This window comes from Notolepis coatsorum (genome assembly GCF_963971535.1).
Source record: "Notolepis coatsorum genome assembly, contig: SUPER_10_unloc_2, whole genome shotgun sequence".
In the NCBI taxonomy this organism is placed as follows: Eukaryota; Metazoa; Chordata; class Actinopteri; order Aulopiformes; family Paralepididae; genus Notolepis; species Notolepis coatsorum.
In genome coordinates, this window is record NW_028174871.1 from 983,190 (window position 1) to 1,000,072 (window position 16,883).

The window sequence follows — 16,883 nt, forward strand, 5'->3', positions numbered from 1 at the left end:
ATATGATATGCTTTTTCTTTCATTAATCTTTTATTCAACTTCAGCCCTGATCATAACCACCACATATTCAATACATTTTCGAATTTTAACCCTTTAAATGCCAGTGTGTGTGATGGCATCACAAATTATTGTTAAAAAAACACACAAAATCTTTTATATTTTCAATATATCAAATGCAATGTAGATTTTTCTGGGGGGGGGGGGTTATTACAGGCTAGCATGTGTCAATGAGTAGCAACAACACTGATTTTGATGGATTTTTTTGTTTTTTGTAATGTCAGATTTAACAACAACTCTCTTCAGGAAGTGGGAGTATTTCATTTTTAATCTGACATTACAAAAAACAAAACATCTAAAAATAAAAATGGTTATGATCAGGACTGAAGTTGAATAAAAGATGTATGACTGTTTAGACTGCGTTACTCTCTGTCTGTTTACTCTCTGTACTCGCTGTCTGTTTTTTTTTTTACTTTAGGAGCACTTTTTAATTTGTTTTGCTATGCGACAAGTGTCATGTCTATGTGCTATACAATTAAATTAGATTGATTGATTGATTGTCACAGTGATCTGACCTAGTTGTTCCCCACTTAGGTTATCTAACTATTGCGTCGCCGCAACTAGAAACACTGGCCTGGCCTGCTTCTAAGTTATGTGGGCTGACTGCAATTAATTTTTTTTAAATATTATTATATAATTATTATAATTTTTTATTTATTTTTTGCAAATGCCAGGCCACCGGGAAGACTCCCGGTGCTCCCGATGGCCAGTCCGGGCCTGTAGTGAGATATGGAGTCGGCTCAGTCAACACAGCTACACTACATGAGACAAACTATATGCTGAATTCTGTAGAAACATTTTTAATGTCTAAAGAAAAACCCCAACAAATGTATCTAAGGGAGAATTAGGGAGATTTACACTAATACTAATAACTAATCATTCATATTCAAAAAAGCTAAAAAGATCTGGACACATTTGAAAATAAGTCCCCCAAATTCACTTAGATCAAAAGCTATATTTACAACCCAAGAGCTAAAAAGAGTGACTCAGTCAACTGGTGCTGAGCCTTATATGAATCAATCACTAACACAAACCAGTCTCAGACAGACCAGCACTTATTCCAAACGAAATAGTACAATAATCAATCATCAAACATCGTCTTTGGAACATTGGCACAATGAAACCAAAACACAAAGTAAATTGCAATGATGCCCTTTGGGGCCTAAACGGAGAATATATACATTGGCAGAGTATATCTCTCTACTGTCAGAGATACAAAGCAGAGAGGGATCCTGACCAGGTCCAGGCTCAGTGACCACAGTCTAGCCATTGACGAAGGCAAACGTAGAAAAACATGGTTACCAGGAGACCAACGAACATGTGGTCACTGTACAACTGGTGAGGTCGAGAAGCAGGTGCACTTTCTCCTACATTTCAAATGTACAGAAAGAATCCCAAACTGTTCTCTATTATTAAGAGAGGAGAAACAAATCCTCTGTCCTCTTTGGGGAGGGAGGCATGCCATAGCCTGAGGGACAGTGTTGTGACTTAATGTCAAAGTTGGTTTGATCCAAATAACTACATGTACTTTATTATACTGCTAATTAGAACCTTGGTGTTGTCCTCGACGACCAGTTGAACTTCTCTGCTCACATCGCAGCGACAACCAGAACCTGCAGATTCCTCCTGAGCAACGTCAGAAGGATCCGCCCCTTCCTGACAAAAGACGCCACCCAACTCCTCGTCCAATCAACAGTCATCTCCCGCCTCGACTACTGCAACGCACTGCTCGCTGGCCTCCCGGCCACTGCCACCAAGCCTCTTCAACTCATTCAGAACGCAGCGGCCCGCCTGATCTCAAACCTACCGAAGTCGGCCCATGTCACCCCACTTCTTAGGGACCTGCACTGGCTCCCCATTGCTGCACGAATCCGCTTCAAGGCCCTCGACCTGGCATACCGTGCGGCAAAGGCAACCGCTCCCGCCTACCTCCAGTCAATGGTCTCTAACTATTACACACCCTCAAGACCCCTACGCTCTGCATCTTCTGGCCGCCTCAGACCTACTCCTATCCGAGCTCCGGGAGGGTCATCAAAGAGAAGTCGCCTATTCTCAGTCCTTGCCCCACAATGGTGGAATGAACTACCCACCCCAGTTAGGACAGCCGAATCACGTCCAATCTTTCGCCGTCGACTAAAGACGCACTTCTTCAACCATTATCTGAAATAATGGAAGAAAAAAAAGAAAAAAAATATCTAACCCTAACTAACCTTACTGTCATGCACTTGTCCTAATAAACTAACCTACACTGTAACACGCAACACTTTGATGAACATTGTTACTCAGCTGATAGAGTTGTGCCCTTCCTGATGACTTGTCGTACAGAACTTGTAAATCGCTTTGGATAAAAGCGTCAGCTAAATGACTAAATGTAAATGTAATTACAATAGCCTATTGTGTGAACATTTCAAATTATTATTATTATTATTAATAATAACAGCAGTAATAATCATAATCATACATATTTGTTGTTCTAACCTGTTTTGTTTTGACATGATAATTCTATATTGTAATATGAACTGATTTGGCAATACTGTTATATATTTCCATTTAGCCATTTAGCTGAACGCTTTTATCCAAAGCCACTTACAAGTTCTGTACGACAAGTCAGCAGGAAGGAAGGGTACAAGTCTATCAGCTGAGTAACAATGTTCATCAAACAGTGTTGAAACTTGGGAGAGAGAGAGAGAGAGAGAGAGAGAGAGAGAGAGAGAGAGAGAGAGAGAGAGGGAGAGGTTGTGCAACTTAGTGTGTGAAAAGGGAACATCCGCGCTCTCTAACAAAAACATGTTTGTTTACAGTATGTCCTGACCTGGTCATAGGACATTCTTCCGTTCACAGGTCACTTCCTGTCAACAGGGGGGGGACACACGGGGGACACAGACACACTAAGGTTTGTAGGCCATGCAGAACAGTGATAATACAATTAGAATTCCACATAGGTCATCGAGTACAACACAGATAATACCAATGCAATACTAAAAAAAATACGCCTCTGTGCCAATATGATGATTAGCTTCATTCAGTTCATTTGTTTTGTTTGCTCTTATCTCAAGCAGTTGGATCAGTGCAACGATGACGTGGGAAAAACAGATGGCCTACTCTTTGTCTTACAAGACTAAGTTGTGTCACATCCCTCCTGTCCCTGCTCATCCTCCTCCATTCTTTCCTCCTCTTCCTCCTCCATTCTTTCCTCCTCATCCCCCTCCATTCTTTCCTCCTCCATTCTTTCCTCCTCATCCCCCTCCATTCTTTCCTCCTCATCCCCCTCCATTCTTTCCTCCTCATCCCCTTCCATTCTTTCCTCCTCTTCCTCCTCCATTCTTTCCTCCTCATCCCCCTCCATTATTTCCTCCTCATCCCCCTCCATTCTTTCCTCCTCATCCCCCTCCATTCTTTCCTCCTCATCCCCCTCCATTCTTTCCTCCTCTTCCTCCTCCATTCTTTCCTCCTCATCCCCCTCCATTCTTTCCTCCTCATCCCCCTCCATTATTTCCTCCTCATCCCCCTCCATTATTTCCTCCTCATCCCCCTCCATTCATTCGTGGACAGTTCCCTGCTTCGCCACCTGCTGGACAATTCCCCTCATTACATCTTGGACTCCTCATACATTTATGTATTCATCAGATTCATCTTGTCAAGTCTCCCTGCCTGCCTGTTGGCTTTTGTGTTTCCGTGTCTGGTCTAGGTTGTCCTGTCTGGTTTAGGTTAGTTCTTTGTCTTTAGTATTATGTCCCCAGTGTGTTTAGTCTTGTCTTGTAGTGGTCCTTTTAGTCTGTCAGTCTGTTTCCCCTCCCAGGTGTGTCTCATTGTTAATCACCCCTCATGTGTCAATCAACCTGTCTAGTGTCTAGTCTGCCCTGTCTCCCGTTCATTGTTTACTGTTCCGGTGTCCTGTCGTTGTTCCTGTCGCCGTGCTCATTTTACTGTCTTAGTTTACCTTGTTCGTTCACTCCGCCTGCCATGCCATGTTTGTTCACCCCGTCTCTAGTAAGTCTTATACCAGTTTGTGTTACGTTTATTCGTGTCCCCTGCTTTAAGTAAAGCGTCCTTTTGAATCGCTACCCGCCGCCTTGTCCTGCCTGCTTCCTCACTGCCTGTCTGCGTTTGGGTCCCACTACCAACACTTCCGCCATCATGTCAAACCATGACAAGTTGTTTGGGTTCTATATGTACAGTATATTGTGTCGACCGCTGTGCCGTACTGTACCATACTGTGCCGTACTGTGCCGTACTGTGCCGTACCGTGCCGTACTGTACCATACTGTGCTGTACTGTACCATACTGTGCCATACTGTGCCGTACTGTGTACCGTACTGTGTACCATACTGTGCCATACTGTACCATACTGTGCCGTACTGTACCATACTGTGCTGTACTGTACCATACTGTGCTGTACTGTACCATACTGTGCCATACTGTGCCGTACTGTGTACCATACTGTGCCATACTGTACCATACTGTGCCATACTGTACCATACTGTACCATGATGTACCGTACTGTGCCGTACTGTACCATACTGTGCTGTACTGTACCATACTGTGCTGTACTGTACCATACTGTGCCATACTGTGCCGTACTGTGTACCATACTGTGCCGTACTGTACCATACTGTGCCATACTGTACCATACTGTGCCATACTGTACCATACTGTACTGTACCATGATGTACCGTACTGTGCCGTACTGTACCATACTGTGCCGTACTGTGCCGCACTGTACCACACGCGTCTATTCGAAGCCCAAACAACTCGTATTTCCGCGTTCGAGTTTTGCGCTCTGATTGGCCACTGACCTACGCTATTACGCCCCCTTATGTACGCCGCCAGTTCACCTCCAAGAAACTACGCTCTCGCCTTAACTTAACTTACTCTAGATAATAAAGTACTCAACCTCTACTGTCTTTAACTATGAATGAACACAACACTCTAACTCACCATCTTTAGATAATAAAGTACTCAACCTCTACTGTCTTTAACTATGAATGAACACAACACTCTTAACTTACTTTAGATAATAAAGTACTCAACCTCTACTGTCTTTAACTATGAATGAACACAACACTGTAACTTACCATCTTTAGATAATAAAGTACTCAACCTCAACTGTCTTTAACTATGAATGAACACAACACTCTAACTTACCATCTTTAGATAATAAAGTACTCAACCTCTACTGTCTTTAACTATGAATGAACACAACACTCTAACTTACCATCTTTAGATAATAAAGTACTCAACCTCTACCGTCTTTAACTATGAATGAACACAACACTCTAACTCACCATCTTTAGATAATAAAGTACTCAACCTCAACTGTCTTTAACTATGAATGAACACAACACTCTAACCTACCATCTTTAGATAATAAAGTACTCAACCTCTACTGTCTTTAACTATGAATGAACACAACACTGTAACTCACCATCTTTAGATAATAAAGTACTCAACCTCTACTGTCTTTAACTATGAATGAACACAACACTCTAACTTACCATCTTTAGATAATAAAGTACTCAACCTCTACTGTCTTTAACTATGAATGAACACAACACTCTAACTCACCATCTTTAGATAATAAAGTACTCAACCTCTACTGTCTTTAACTATGAACGAACACAACACTCTAACTTACCATCTTTAGATAATAAAGTACTCAACCTCTACTGTCTTTAACTATGAATGTACACAACACTCTAACTTACCATCTTTAGATAATAAAGTACTCAACCTCTACTGTCTTTAACTATGAATGAACACAACACTCTAACTCACCATCTTTAGATAATAAAGTACTCAACCTCTACTGTCTTTAACTATGAATGAACACAACACTCTAACTCACCATCTTTAGATAATAAAGTACTCAACCTCTACTGTCTTTAACTATGAACGAACACAACACTCTAACTTACCATCTTTAGATAATAAAGTACTCAACCTCTACTGTCTTTAACTATGAATGTACACAACACTCTAACTTACCATCTTTAGATAATAAAGTACTCAACCTCTACTGTCTTTAACTATGAATGAACACAACACTCTAACTTACCATCTTTAGATAATAAAGTACTCAACCTCTACTGTCTTTAACTATGAACGAACACAACACTCTAACTTACCATCTTTAGATAATAAAGTACTCAACCTCTACCGTCTTTAACTAATGAACACAACACTCTTAACTTACTTTAGATAATAAAGTACTCAACCTCTACCGTCTTTAACTATGAACAAACACAACACTCTAACTTACCATCTTTAGATAATAAAGTACTCGCAAACTAAAGTCACGGAAACAGCTGTTCTTGGAGGAAGATAACTGACGTACATAAGGGGGGCGTAATAGCGTAGGTCAGTGGCCAATCAGAGCGCAAAACTCGAACGCGGAAATACGAGTTGTTTGGGCTTCGAATAGACGCGTACCATACTGTACCATGCTGTACCATACTGTACCATACTGTGCCGTACTGTGCCGTACTGTACCATACTGTACCATACTGGGCCGTACTGTACCATACTGTACCATACTGGGCCGTACCTTGCACTGTTTATAATCCTGAGTGCGGTAGAGGTGTACAGTTGTGTTAGAGTCCACAGGTCCAGGGGCTGCTCCACGATGCTGCTGTTTTCAAACAGAGGGAGGGCCACTTTGGAATAGCAGCCCCCCCCACGTACAGCCCTCCTCGATCTGCAACACAGAGACAAGCTAGAAGGTTGCGCTCAGTAGAGCACAAATCTTCACCAAGCGGCAGCCGCGCGTTTATTCGTTAATATTAAACATTATGCAGCAGACACCATCTATTACCGTTCGCATTGCATTATTCATCAAGGCAATTTTTTTTTGCACCGGACTGTAATCCTAAATCCTTGTATATCTTCCTGTAAATTTTTACATTTTACTGTACATTTTACTGTATACTTTTGGACTGTATTTTTGGACTGTATATTTTAGAATGTATATACATATTTTAGAATGTATATCTTTGACTGTGTATTCTTATTTTTGACTACCTAAATATTTATTGTAAGCGATCTGTGGTGATAAATTTCCCTCGGGATTAATAAAGTACCTCTATAGGGCGGCTGAGTGGCACAGTGGGCAAGGCGTTCGCCACTGACGCAGGAGATGCTGGTATCGAGCCCAGCTCTCGGCGTTGCTACCGGCTTGGCCGGTCGTTCATACTAACACAATTGGCAAGTGTTAGAGGGTGGGAAAGCTGGTGGGTGGGGATCGGACGTTGTGGACAGCGACTCCTACAGGTCGGTTGGTGCGCCTGTACAGCAGAATCAGGAAGTATCGGGGGCAGCGTGAGCCTCCCATGCGTTACTCCTCGCCACTGAGAGATCGCGCTGTTCAGGTGAAAAGATGCGACAGCTGCCTCCTCGTGTACCGGAGGGGACACGTGATGCAAGGCTTCTATCCTCACTACAGCCGACCAGTGGGAGGCATAGTCTAGCAACGTTCAAGACAGGGGGGGGGGGGGGAGAATTGAAGGGAGAATTGGCGAGGCGAAATTGGGATGGGAGAAAAATCGAAAAATAAGGAGAAAAAGTGGATACAAAAATAATAATAAAGTACTTCTATTCTATTCATTATAATTACCGGTATCCAAACACACACGCAACATACAACAGAGATCATCCACTGTCTACGGGGAATGGAAAAAAAAGCCCAACTATGTCGACAAGTCACTAGAATGGAAGATCATAATTCAAAATATTTATTTAATTGTCATATATAATTTGTAAACGAACAATGAAATAACAGGTCGTGATTGGTTTTCTGATTTCTGATTCTAAATTATCTCTCCCAGGCGGGATGCCTGGTGGACATAACAAACTACAGTATGTGTGGGGTGTGTAACTGCATGTGCAAATACAGTATAAATATGTCTGTAAACAGTACCTGAATGTAGGCGAGTTTTAATAGTTGATGAGTGTGATAAGAAATCCTCATCAGATTCTGGGGGCCAACTTGTTTTTAAATGTACAGAGTTGCAAGACAACACATAGAAACAGTCCGCTATAATAATATAAGCTACTTATAGAGACTGATCACAATAATTTCCATTTCCGATCCTTGATTCCTGGAGCATGGTTTGCAACCCTAACCCCACACTTTATGACCCTTCAGCAGCAGTCCCTGTTAATGTCCTACCCTGACACGGTAAGTACTGTGTTTACCGACTTTACGATGCATCACCGCGCCTCACTGCATCACTGAGCACAGGGTGACAGTTACCATCTTCCTGGACTCTTATTTTATTGAGTTTATTGAGTTTATTAGGATCCCCATTAGCTGTTGCATGACAACAACTAGTCTTCCTGGGGTCCACAATGTTTTAAAACAACATTGTTCAATAATACACTTACTGTACATTTCTGTATATTACTGTATATTTTATATTACAATGTATATACATAACATAGGAAATGTAAATCCTGGACCGTATTTTATTCTTAGGCTTATTTTTATTCTTATTCGCGACTTTGGTTTGTCTACCTAAATGTTTACTGTTTACTGTGAGCGATTTGTAGTGCCAAATTTCCAGTAGGAGTTAGATCATTTTGTGTACTGTACTGTGTAGGGACTGTCCTGCTCCACTAGGGGCAGGCTTTTCTCATTCACTATGCTGGGGGGCGGGGCTGGCTTTTCTAATTCACATGAGCGATCTTTTCTACCACACTGTACAACTCCCGAGGCTGGTAAGTGCTAGTTAAAATGTACAGTAGTGCACAAACTCTACGTTGGCTTTGAGAGTTGTATTATACTGATATAAAAGTTTTGCTGTAGGTTGTGTATGTGTGAGGGGGGGGGGGGGGGGGGGGGGTACGTCGCCCACGGTCTATTTGGTTAACGTTATACCTGTTACTGTGGGATGACTAAAGTATTTCTATTCTATCCATTCTATTCTATTTTTTTTTAACAATATTTTTATTGCATTTTTTCTTTTATACATACCTACAGACAATAACACAGGACAAAAAAACACATTTCAACCCCCTCCCTTCCCTAATTATAATTTAAATTGACATTCACGTAAACATACTACAATAACAAAAAACAAATACAGTAAAATGAATTATAAGAAATCATAAAAATAAAAAAAAGTTAAAATAAAAAACCCTCTTCGGCTTCTCTACCCTCATCTGCTTTTTCCTTTCCTATCCCTAACCTCTCTTGTTTCCTATCCCTTTCCTTTTTTTTATCTACTTTTTCTCCTCCTTTTTTTCCCTCTATTTTTCTCCCATCCCAATTTAGTTGTTATGCCAATTCCCCACTCCCCTTCCTGGTCGTTGCGTGCATTTTCCCCCCACTTGCCGGTCTAGGGAGGGTTGATAGATACTATCACATGTCCCCCTCGGATACATGTGGAGTCAGCCTCTTTTCACCCGGCAGCGAGGACTCTCACCGGGGGGGAACGTAACGCGTGGGAGGCTCACACTGCTTCCCCCAGTTCCCTCCCTCGCTGAGCAGGCGCCCCGACGACCTGTAGGAGTCGCTGTTTTACAACGACCAGGATACACACCCCGCTGGCTCCCCACCCGCTAACACTGCCAATTGTGTTAGTATGGAACGACCGACCGACCAAGCCGGAAGTACCGCTGACAGCTGGATTCGATACCAGTGTCTCTGCGGTGGCAGGCAGGCGCTTAGTCCGCTGCGCTACCCAGCCGCCCTCCTATCCCTTTCTTTTAGATTCTCACATTTGTCAAGAAACGTATAAATGTCGTCCATGTCTTATTCTCTTCTATTTGACCGTGTGGTGGGATGTTCTGCTGGGTGTGTATTGTGACCACGAAGCCCCACCTGTGCACCTGAGGTCCCGGCTCACAGGGGGGGCAGTTGGGCAGGTCGTACCCTGGACGGTCTGTACAGCCCATGTCGTTGCTGTAAGGAACACCGAGGTAGTAGTCGAAACCTGAGCAAACAGAGAAGGAGCCAGGATGAGCCGAGATGTAGAGAAAACACCCGATGGGAGCTTGTTGACACAGTGTGCAGACCTGTCTCCCTGTGGTCTCTCTCTCTCTCTCTCTCTCTCTCTCTCTCTCTCTCTCTCTCTCTCTCTCTCTCCCTCTCTCTCTCTCTCTCTCTCTCTCTCTCCTCTTTCTGTCTCTCTCTCTCTCTCTGTCTCTCTCTCCTCTCTCTCTCTCTCGCGCCCCCTCTCGCGCGCGCAGGCGCGCTCTCTCTCTCTCTCTCTCTCTCTCTCTCTCTCTCTCTCTCTCCTCTCTCTCTCTCTCTCTCTGTCTCTCTCCTCTCTCTCTCTCTCTCTCTGTCGCTTCCTATCTCACACACACATACATTTAAACAAATATATATAATAAGTAGTGCTGTCTGGCGATAATTTTTTTTGTATCTAATTAATTAAGGGATTTGTAATTAATTAATCTAATTAATCGCATTTTAATCACATAACCATTTTATGCCTGATATTCTATATTCTATAATCATATTTCAAATTGCATGTGTCCGGGTGGCAGAATTCAGTACTGTATCTACAAAACCTTCTGTTTAATCATCTTCCATCTATTAATTTGCTTAGATTTTTCAGGTCTGGTCAATTTGAGCATGGTGTTATTCACAGTCAAAGATAAAAAGAAATGTATTGATATTCTCATTTGGTTCATTACAATTTACTCAAAATAAAATTGTCATTCAATCAATCACCGCGCAGATTGATTGATTGAAAATGTTATCAACAGATTGCAGAATGGGTACAATACAGTACGGCTCAATACACACAATTGTTAAGGGGATGCAGACCAGAGAAAGACTTTCGTCTTGTTTACATCAGGGTCCCCCATTTTCAATTAATAATGAATTGTAAGTAAGAGTGCAACTTGCACCATGCAATCCATTCTTTGTGGATCTAGCCCACAGTATTTCTGACACTGGGAATACATTCCCTGAGATTCATAGATGTCCCTAGAATCAGATACCAAGAACATGCAAATAGCCCCAATTTTTAAAGAAAAAACTTCTGTAAATGTGTATTCTACGTTCTTATGGAATGAATGAGATAAAAAAAAAAAATTTATTTATGTAATACATTTTTGTAATACATTTTTAGTTAATTTTCATAACAAATGTTGCTGTGTAATTAATTAATCTAATTAACGCGATAAACTGACCTAATAATAAGTGTGGTGGAAAATCTATAATGGTCTTGCATATATTAATATATTCAAATTACACTTAATTTGTGTGACTGCTTGTCAGTAGAATGCACACAGAGATGTTCAATGTCCTGGTTTATGTAAAAGACTCCTGTTATCTGCGTGATTCAGCTCAGTATGGACCACCTGCTAGAAAACACAAGAACTTGATCTCATCTCAGCACTAAGATATCAAACGCCCTGCTGGTTATGAAATAAAACCACGAGGACATATTATTCCACCACAAGTAAACACAGCCAATGGTGCAGTATTATCTTAATACAACTGTATTCCTCTGAAAGTAATTTGCCTCTGACTGCTTAGATTCTATACTACATAAGTAACATATAAATAACAACAACTAAAAATGTCAACGCTCCCATAGCTGCTATTTCCATGTAACCAACATTTCATCATTTCATTTAAAGAGGTGACCAAGGCACTGGAGCTGGTCCCCATGCAGGGGTCAGGATGGGTCAGACGGGTCCCTCAAATGACCGTTGTTCAAATGTAGTGTACATTGTAATCTTGTAGTTCGGTTTTCACGTTTTTGTGAAAGTGTCGGGACTCATCTCTGGAAATGACCAGTAACCAGGCACGTGCACAGATAGGGCCCATGGTGGGGGGGGTGGGCTTTTGGCCTCAGAGTAATAAAAAAAAATCCCCTTTTTTGGGTTGTGTTAATTGTATTTTATTTATTTATTATATATTATATTGAAATTCTATCAAATATAAATAGGGAAATGTATAGTAGTATCCACAAAAGAATACACCATATCAATGTAAAACAGTGAGTGATTGTGGATGGCGACAGTGTGGAAACATAGGGGGTGGGAATAGTGTGTGTCAGTGGGTGCCCTTTTTTATTGTTTTGCTTGAGCCCCTGACCCCCAAAATGTCTGTGCACGGCCCCTGCCGGTAACTGTGTGTTTCCGTACTAGTAGATTGATTGAAAACGTTATTAACAGATTGCAGAATGGGGGACAATACAGTACAGCTCAATACTAACAATAACAACTGCAAAGAGGATGCAGACCAGAGAAATACTTTCGTCTTGTTTACATACTGTAAGGTTTCCATTTTCAATTCATCAAGACATTTATGACTTACAAATATACGGTATGTGTAAGAAAAAAGTGATTATAAAAAAATATACATCCAAAGGGGAAGAAACTGTACATTGGCGTTGGAGGGGGGGGGGGGATTTTTGACATTTTGACAGTTTCTAATTGCAGCCACTAATACTGAGATGTTATTATCACTCACCTCTCTTAGTGGGACTGTAGGGGCCGTTGTGCCCGAGGTGCCACTTCCCTATCATGGCGGTGTAGTAGCCCGCTTCCTGCAGCAGCTGGGCCACAGTGACCTCAGACAGCGGCATGCCCGCCACCGAACCCACGGCGAAGTTCCGCGTCACCCCGTTCCTTCGGCCGTAGCGACCCGTCAGGAGGGCCGCGCGGGACGGGGAGCAGGTGGAGGCGGGAGAGTGGAAGTCTGTCAATCTGGAAGAAATTGAGTTTTTTTTTATTAAAATTTTTTTTTTTTGAGAGTGTAGGCAGTCTACTCTCTTGATAATCCAAAGTCAGCATCTGCACAGATTTCTCAACATATGTGTATCTCACATTTGACATGGTTTACTACACACACACACACACATAGAGATATTGGTTAAATAATGTAACATTGCACATTAAGAAAGAAGAAATTTAGTACTTTTTTTTTTTTTATGTTTAAGGGAGCGAAAGTTAGGACGTTGATTGATTGATTGATTGAAAAGTTTATTAACAGATTGCAGAATGGGTACAGTACAGTACAGCTCAATACATACAATTGTTAAGGGGATGCAGACCAGAGAAAGACTGTACATTGGAGGTGGGGGGGGGTTGGGGTGGGGGGTGGGGGACACTGTACACTGTACATTGGAATACTGACAAAGCCATACTTGGTAATTTACTGTACAACTGGGTTAGGACATTTGTAGGGGCCAGTTTCGAAATGCAGTCTCCCGTAGGTGTTCTTTGAGAGTGTTTTTGAAATGAATAGGCTGAATAGTTCAACAGGACAGTGTTGCGACACTCTGTTGGGTTTGAAATTAGTGCTTTTCTTTTGTCTGTGTTTTGTTTTCTTATTGAGGCAGCTGTGGCTTTATTTACACGTCTTGTGGTATGTGGCTACGGCGTGTGGTGGATAATATAACATGTTGTTTCTCCAGGAAACTCGCCTCTGAAATCAACATGATATACTGCTCCGCCCCTCAGCAGGCCAAGGTTCTCGTTTCTCTGGATGCTGAGAAGGCCTTCGACCGAGTCGGAATTAGGAAATTGATTGATTGATTGAAAAGTTTATTAACAGATTGCAGAATGGGTACAGTACAGTACGGCTCAATACACACAATTGTTAAGGGGATGCAGACCAGAGAAAGACTTTCGTCTTGTTTACATCAGGGTCCCCCGTTTTCAATTAATCATAACATATATGACATACAGTACATACAGATAGACAGTACTGCTACATCTATACATTTATGACATACCAGATTTGCAAATACAGTACTGTTTGTGATACAAAAGGTGTCCAGAAAAAGAGTATATACATTTGACGTAGAAACTGTACATTGGAGGAGGTTGGGTAGGTGGGGTGGGGTTGGGTGGGGGGGGGGGGGGGGGGGGGGGGGTGGGGGGGGGGGGGTGGACACTGTACATTGGAATACTGACAAAGCTTGGGTCATTTACTGTACAACTGTACAAATGACTAGTTTTAGTTTAGTTTTTGTAAATATTGCCTTGAAATAGAGAAGCTGAAAAAGGTAGCAGGATGTAGCCTTCAATATTATAAAGAAATGATGTCAACATTAGTCATTACTGCATGATTTTGTATCTTGTTTGCAAATTCAGGTTAAAGACAGCCGATTTAAGCAGCATATGAACAGAGCAAGGCATGGCCTAGTAGGTCAAACACAAGAGAATAAAGACAATGCCTAATTGCCTCTAAATAATAATAACTTTATTTGTATAGCACTTTTCATACAGAAGTTACAGTTCAAAGTGCTTCACAACAGTAAAAAATACAGGCATAAGCGAGCATAAAAAAGACAGAGAGGTAGCAAGGTACGGTAAATCACAGTGTTTCACATTAGGATCTAGCATCCCCAATAGGTCTCTCTGTTTACAGTTTCATTCAGTAATAACAAATAATAAAAATAGAAGAGACAGAGTAAAAACAAAGTGCGGTTGGATTCAGTTTAAAAATAGGCTAAAAATTATAAAATAGAACGGACATACAACAGGGTATTTAACATACAACAGAGCAGTGCATCAGTAAGAAGTAAAAAGTGTGATAAAATAGTTCAATTTTGAATTACAACAGAGCAGTGCTCTTAAAATTACAGTGCATAGAACCGACACATGAATTTGATAGGAAGGTAGGGTAAGAATAGTGCAGGTAAAGTACAATTTGTGTCAGGATATCCCTGACTGATGTTTCATTTAAATGCCTGAGCAAAGAGATCTTTTGAAGAAGTCTAGCGAGTTGGCTTCCCTGATGTTTTGGGGTAGTTTGTTCCATAGTTTTGGGGCATAGTTGATAAAGGCTGCATTACCGATCCTCTTTTGACTGTTTCTGGGAGCCTCTAGTAGTCCAGCAGCTGATGATCGCAGTGTTCTTGCTGGCCTGTCATTTATTAGAGTGTTGGCGATGTAGCTAGGTCCCTGTCCATTTAGAGCTTTGTATGTAAGGAGAAGGACCTTGAAGTCAATTCTCCTCTGTCCTGATTCTCCTAGATCTATCTGCAGCCTTCGACACAGTCAACCACCAGATCCTCCTTGCGGCCCTCGCAGGAATGGGAGTGGCTGGCTCTGCGCTGACATGGCTGTCATCATACCTCAATGACCGCTCCTACCAAGTGTCATGGAGAGGGACCCTGTCGGCCACCCCGCCCCCTGCGGACGGGTGTCCCCCAGGGCTCGGTTTTAGGACCCCTTCTCTTCTCCCTCTACACTAAATCACTGGGTAACATTATCACGTCTCATGGCTTCTCCTACCATTGTTATGCCGACGATACTCAACTCTTCCTCTCCTTCCCTCCCTCAGATATCCACGTCTCTGAGCGGATCTCGGCCTGTCTGTCCGACATCTCAGCCTGGATGACGTCCAACCACCTCAAACTGAACCTAAGCAAAACAGAATTGCTCCACCTGCCGGCCAAATCCTCCCCCCTAACCGACCTTTCAATCACAGTCGAGAATACAGCTGTGACTGCGTCCCCGACCGCCAAGAACCTTGGTGTTGTCCTCGACGACCAGTTGAACTTCTCTGCTCACATCGCAGCGACGACCAGAACCTGCCGATTCCTCCTGAGCAACGTCAGAAGGATACGCCCCTTCCTGACAAAAGAAGCCACCCAACTCCTCGTCCAATCAACAGTCATCTCCCGCCTCGACTACTGCAATGCACTGCTCGCTGGCCTCCCGGCCACTGCCACTAAGCCTCTTCAACTCATTCAGAACGCAGCGGCCCGCCTGATCTCAAACCTACCGAAGTCGGCCCATGTCACCCCACTTCTTAGGGACCTGCACTGGCTCCCCATTGCTGCACGAATCCGCTTCAAGGCCCTCGACCTAGCATACCGTGCGGCAAAGGGAACCGCTCCCGCCTACCTCCGGTCAATGGTCTCTAACTACACACCCTCAAGACCCCTACGCTCTGCATCTTCTGGCCGCCTCAGACCTACTCCTATCCAAGCTCCGGGAGGGTCATCAAAGAGAAGTCGCCTATTCTCAGTCCTTGCCCCACAATGGTGGAATGAACTACCCACCCCAGTTAGGACAGCCGAATCACGTCCAATCTTTCGCCGTCGACTAAAGACGCACTTCTTCAACCATTATCTGAATTAAAAAAAAAAAAAAAAAAAAAAAAAACAATAAAAAAATCTAACCCTAACTAACCGTACTGTCATGCACTTGTCCTAATAAACTAACCTACACTGTAGCACTCAACACTTTGATGAACATTGTTGCTCAGCTGATAGAGTTGTGCCCTTCCTGATGGCTTGTCGTACAGAACTTGTAAGTCGCTTTGGATAAAAGCGTCAGCTAAATGACTAAATGTAAATGTAAATGTAAATGTTACAGGAAGCCAGTGTAAAGCAGCTAAGACTGGACTAATGTGCTCTCTCCTTTTGGTTTTAGTTAGCAGTCGGGCTGCAGAGTTTTGGATTAGCTGAAGCCTCTCTGTGGTTTTCTTAGGGAGACCTGTAAAAAGTGCATTACAGTAGTCTAACCGGCTAGATATGAATGCATGAATTAGCTTCTCAGCATCGTTTTGATTAATAAATGGTCGTACCTTTGCTATATTTCTGAGATGGAAGAACGATGTTTTGGTCACTTTGCTAATATGAGAATTGAAGTTCAGTTCTGAATCTATGATAACCCCGAGACTAGTGACCTCAGATTTGATCCAAGGGGTTAGTCCTCCCAGGTTCTTTATTAACGTTTCTTTTTTAGTTTTGGGGCCGAATTTAGAATTTCAGTTTTGTTCTCGTTTAGTTTCAGGAAGTTCTTACTCATCCATTTATTTATTGCCAATAAGCAGTCTGTAATGGAGTTAATCGCTGTATCATTTGGTTCAGCAGATATGTACAGTTGTGTATCATCCGCATAGCTAT

General features: G+C 42.4%; 1 protein-coding gene across 1 annotated transcript in view; it reads right to left on the bottom strand.

Annotated features, from left to right (window-relative positions):
- Window positions 1–2,899: 2,899 nt before the first annotated feature.
- The window catches only part of LOC311236342 (arylsulfatase G-like), a gene marked incomplete at its 3' end in the record, with an annotated part of 20,276 nt that continues 6,292 nt past the window's right edge, over window positions 2,900–16,883 (bottom strand). The window contains exons 3-6 of the mRNA XM_084338416.1: window positions 12,488–12,723; window positions 9,875–9,986; window positions 6,602–6,751; window positions 2,900–2,906 (exon numbers count right to left, since the gene is read on the bottom strand). Coding sequence (XP_084194542.1) covers window positions 2,900–2,906; window positions 6,602–6,751; window positions 9,875–9,986; window positions 12,488–12,723 — 505 coding nt within the window. The remainder of the gene's footprint in view (window positions 2,907–6,601; window positions 6,752–9,874; window positions 9,987–12,487; window positions 12,724–16,883) is intronic.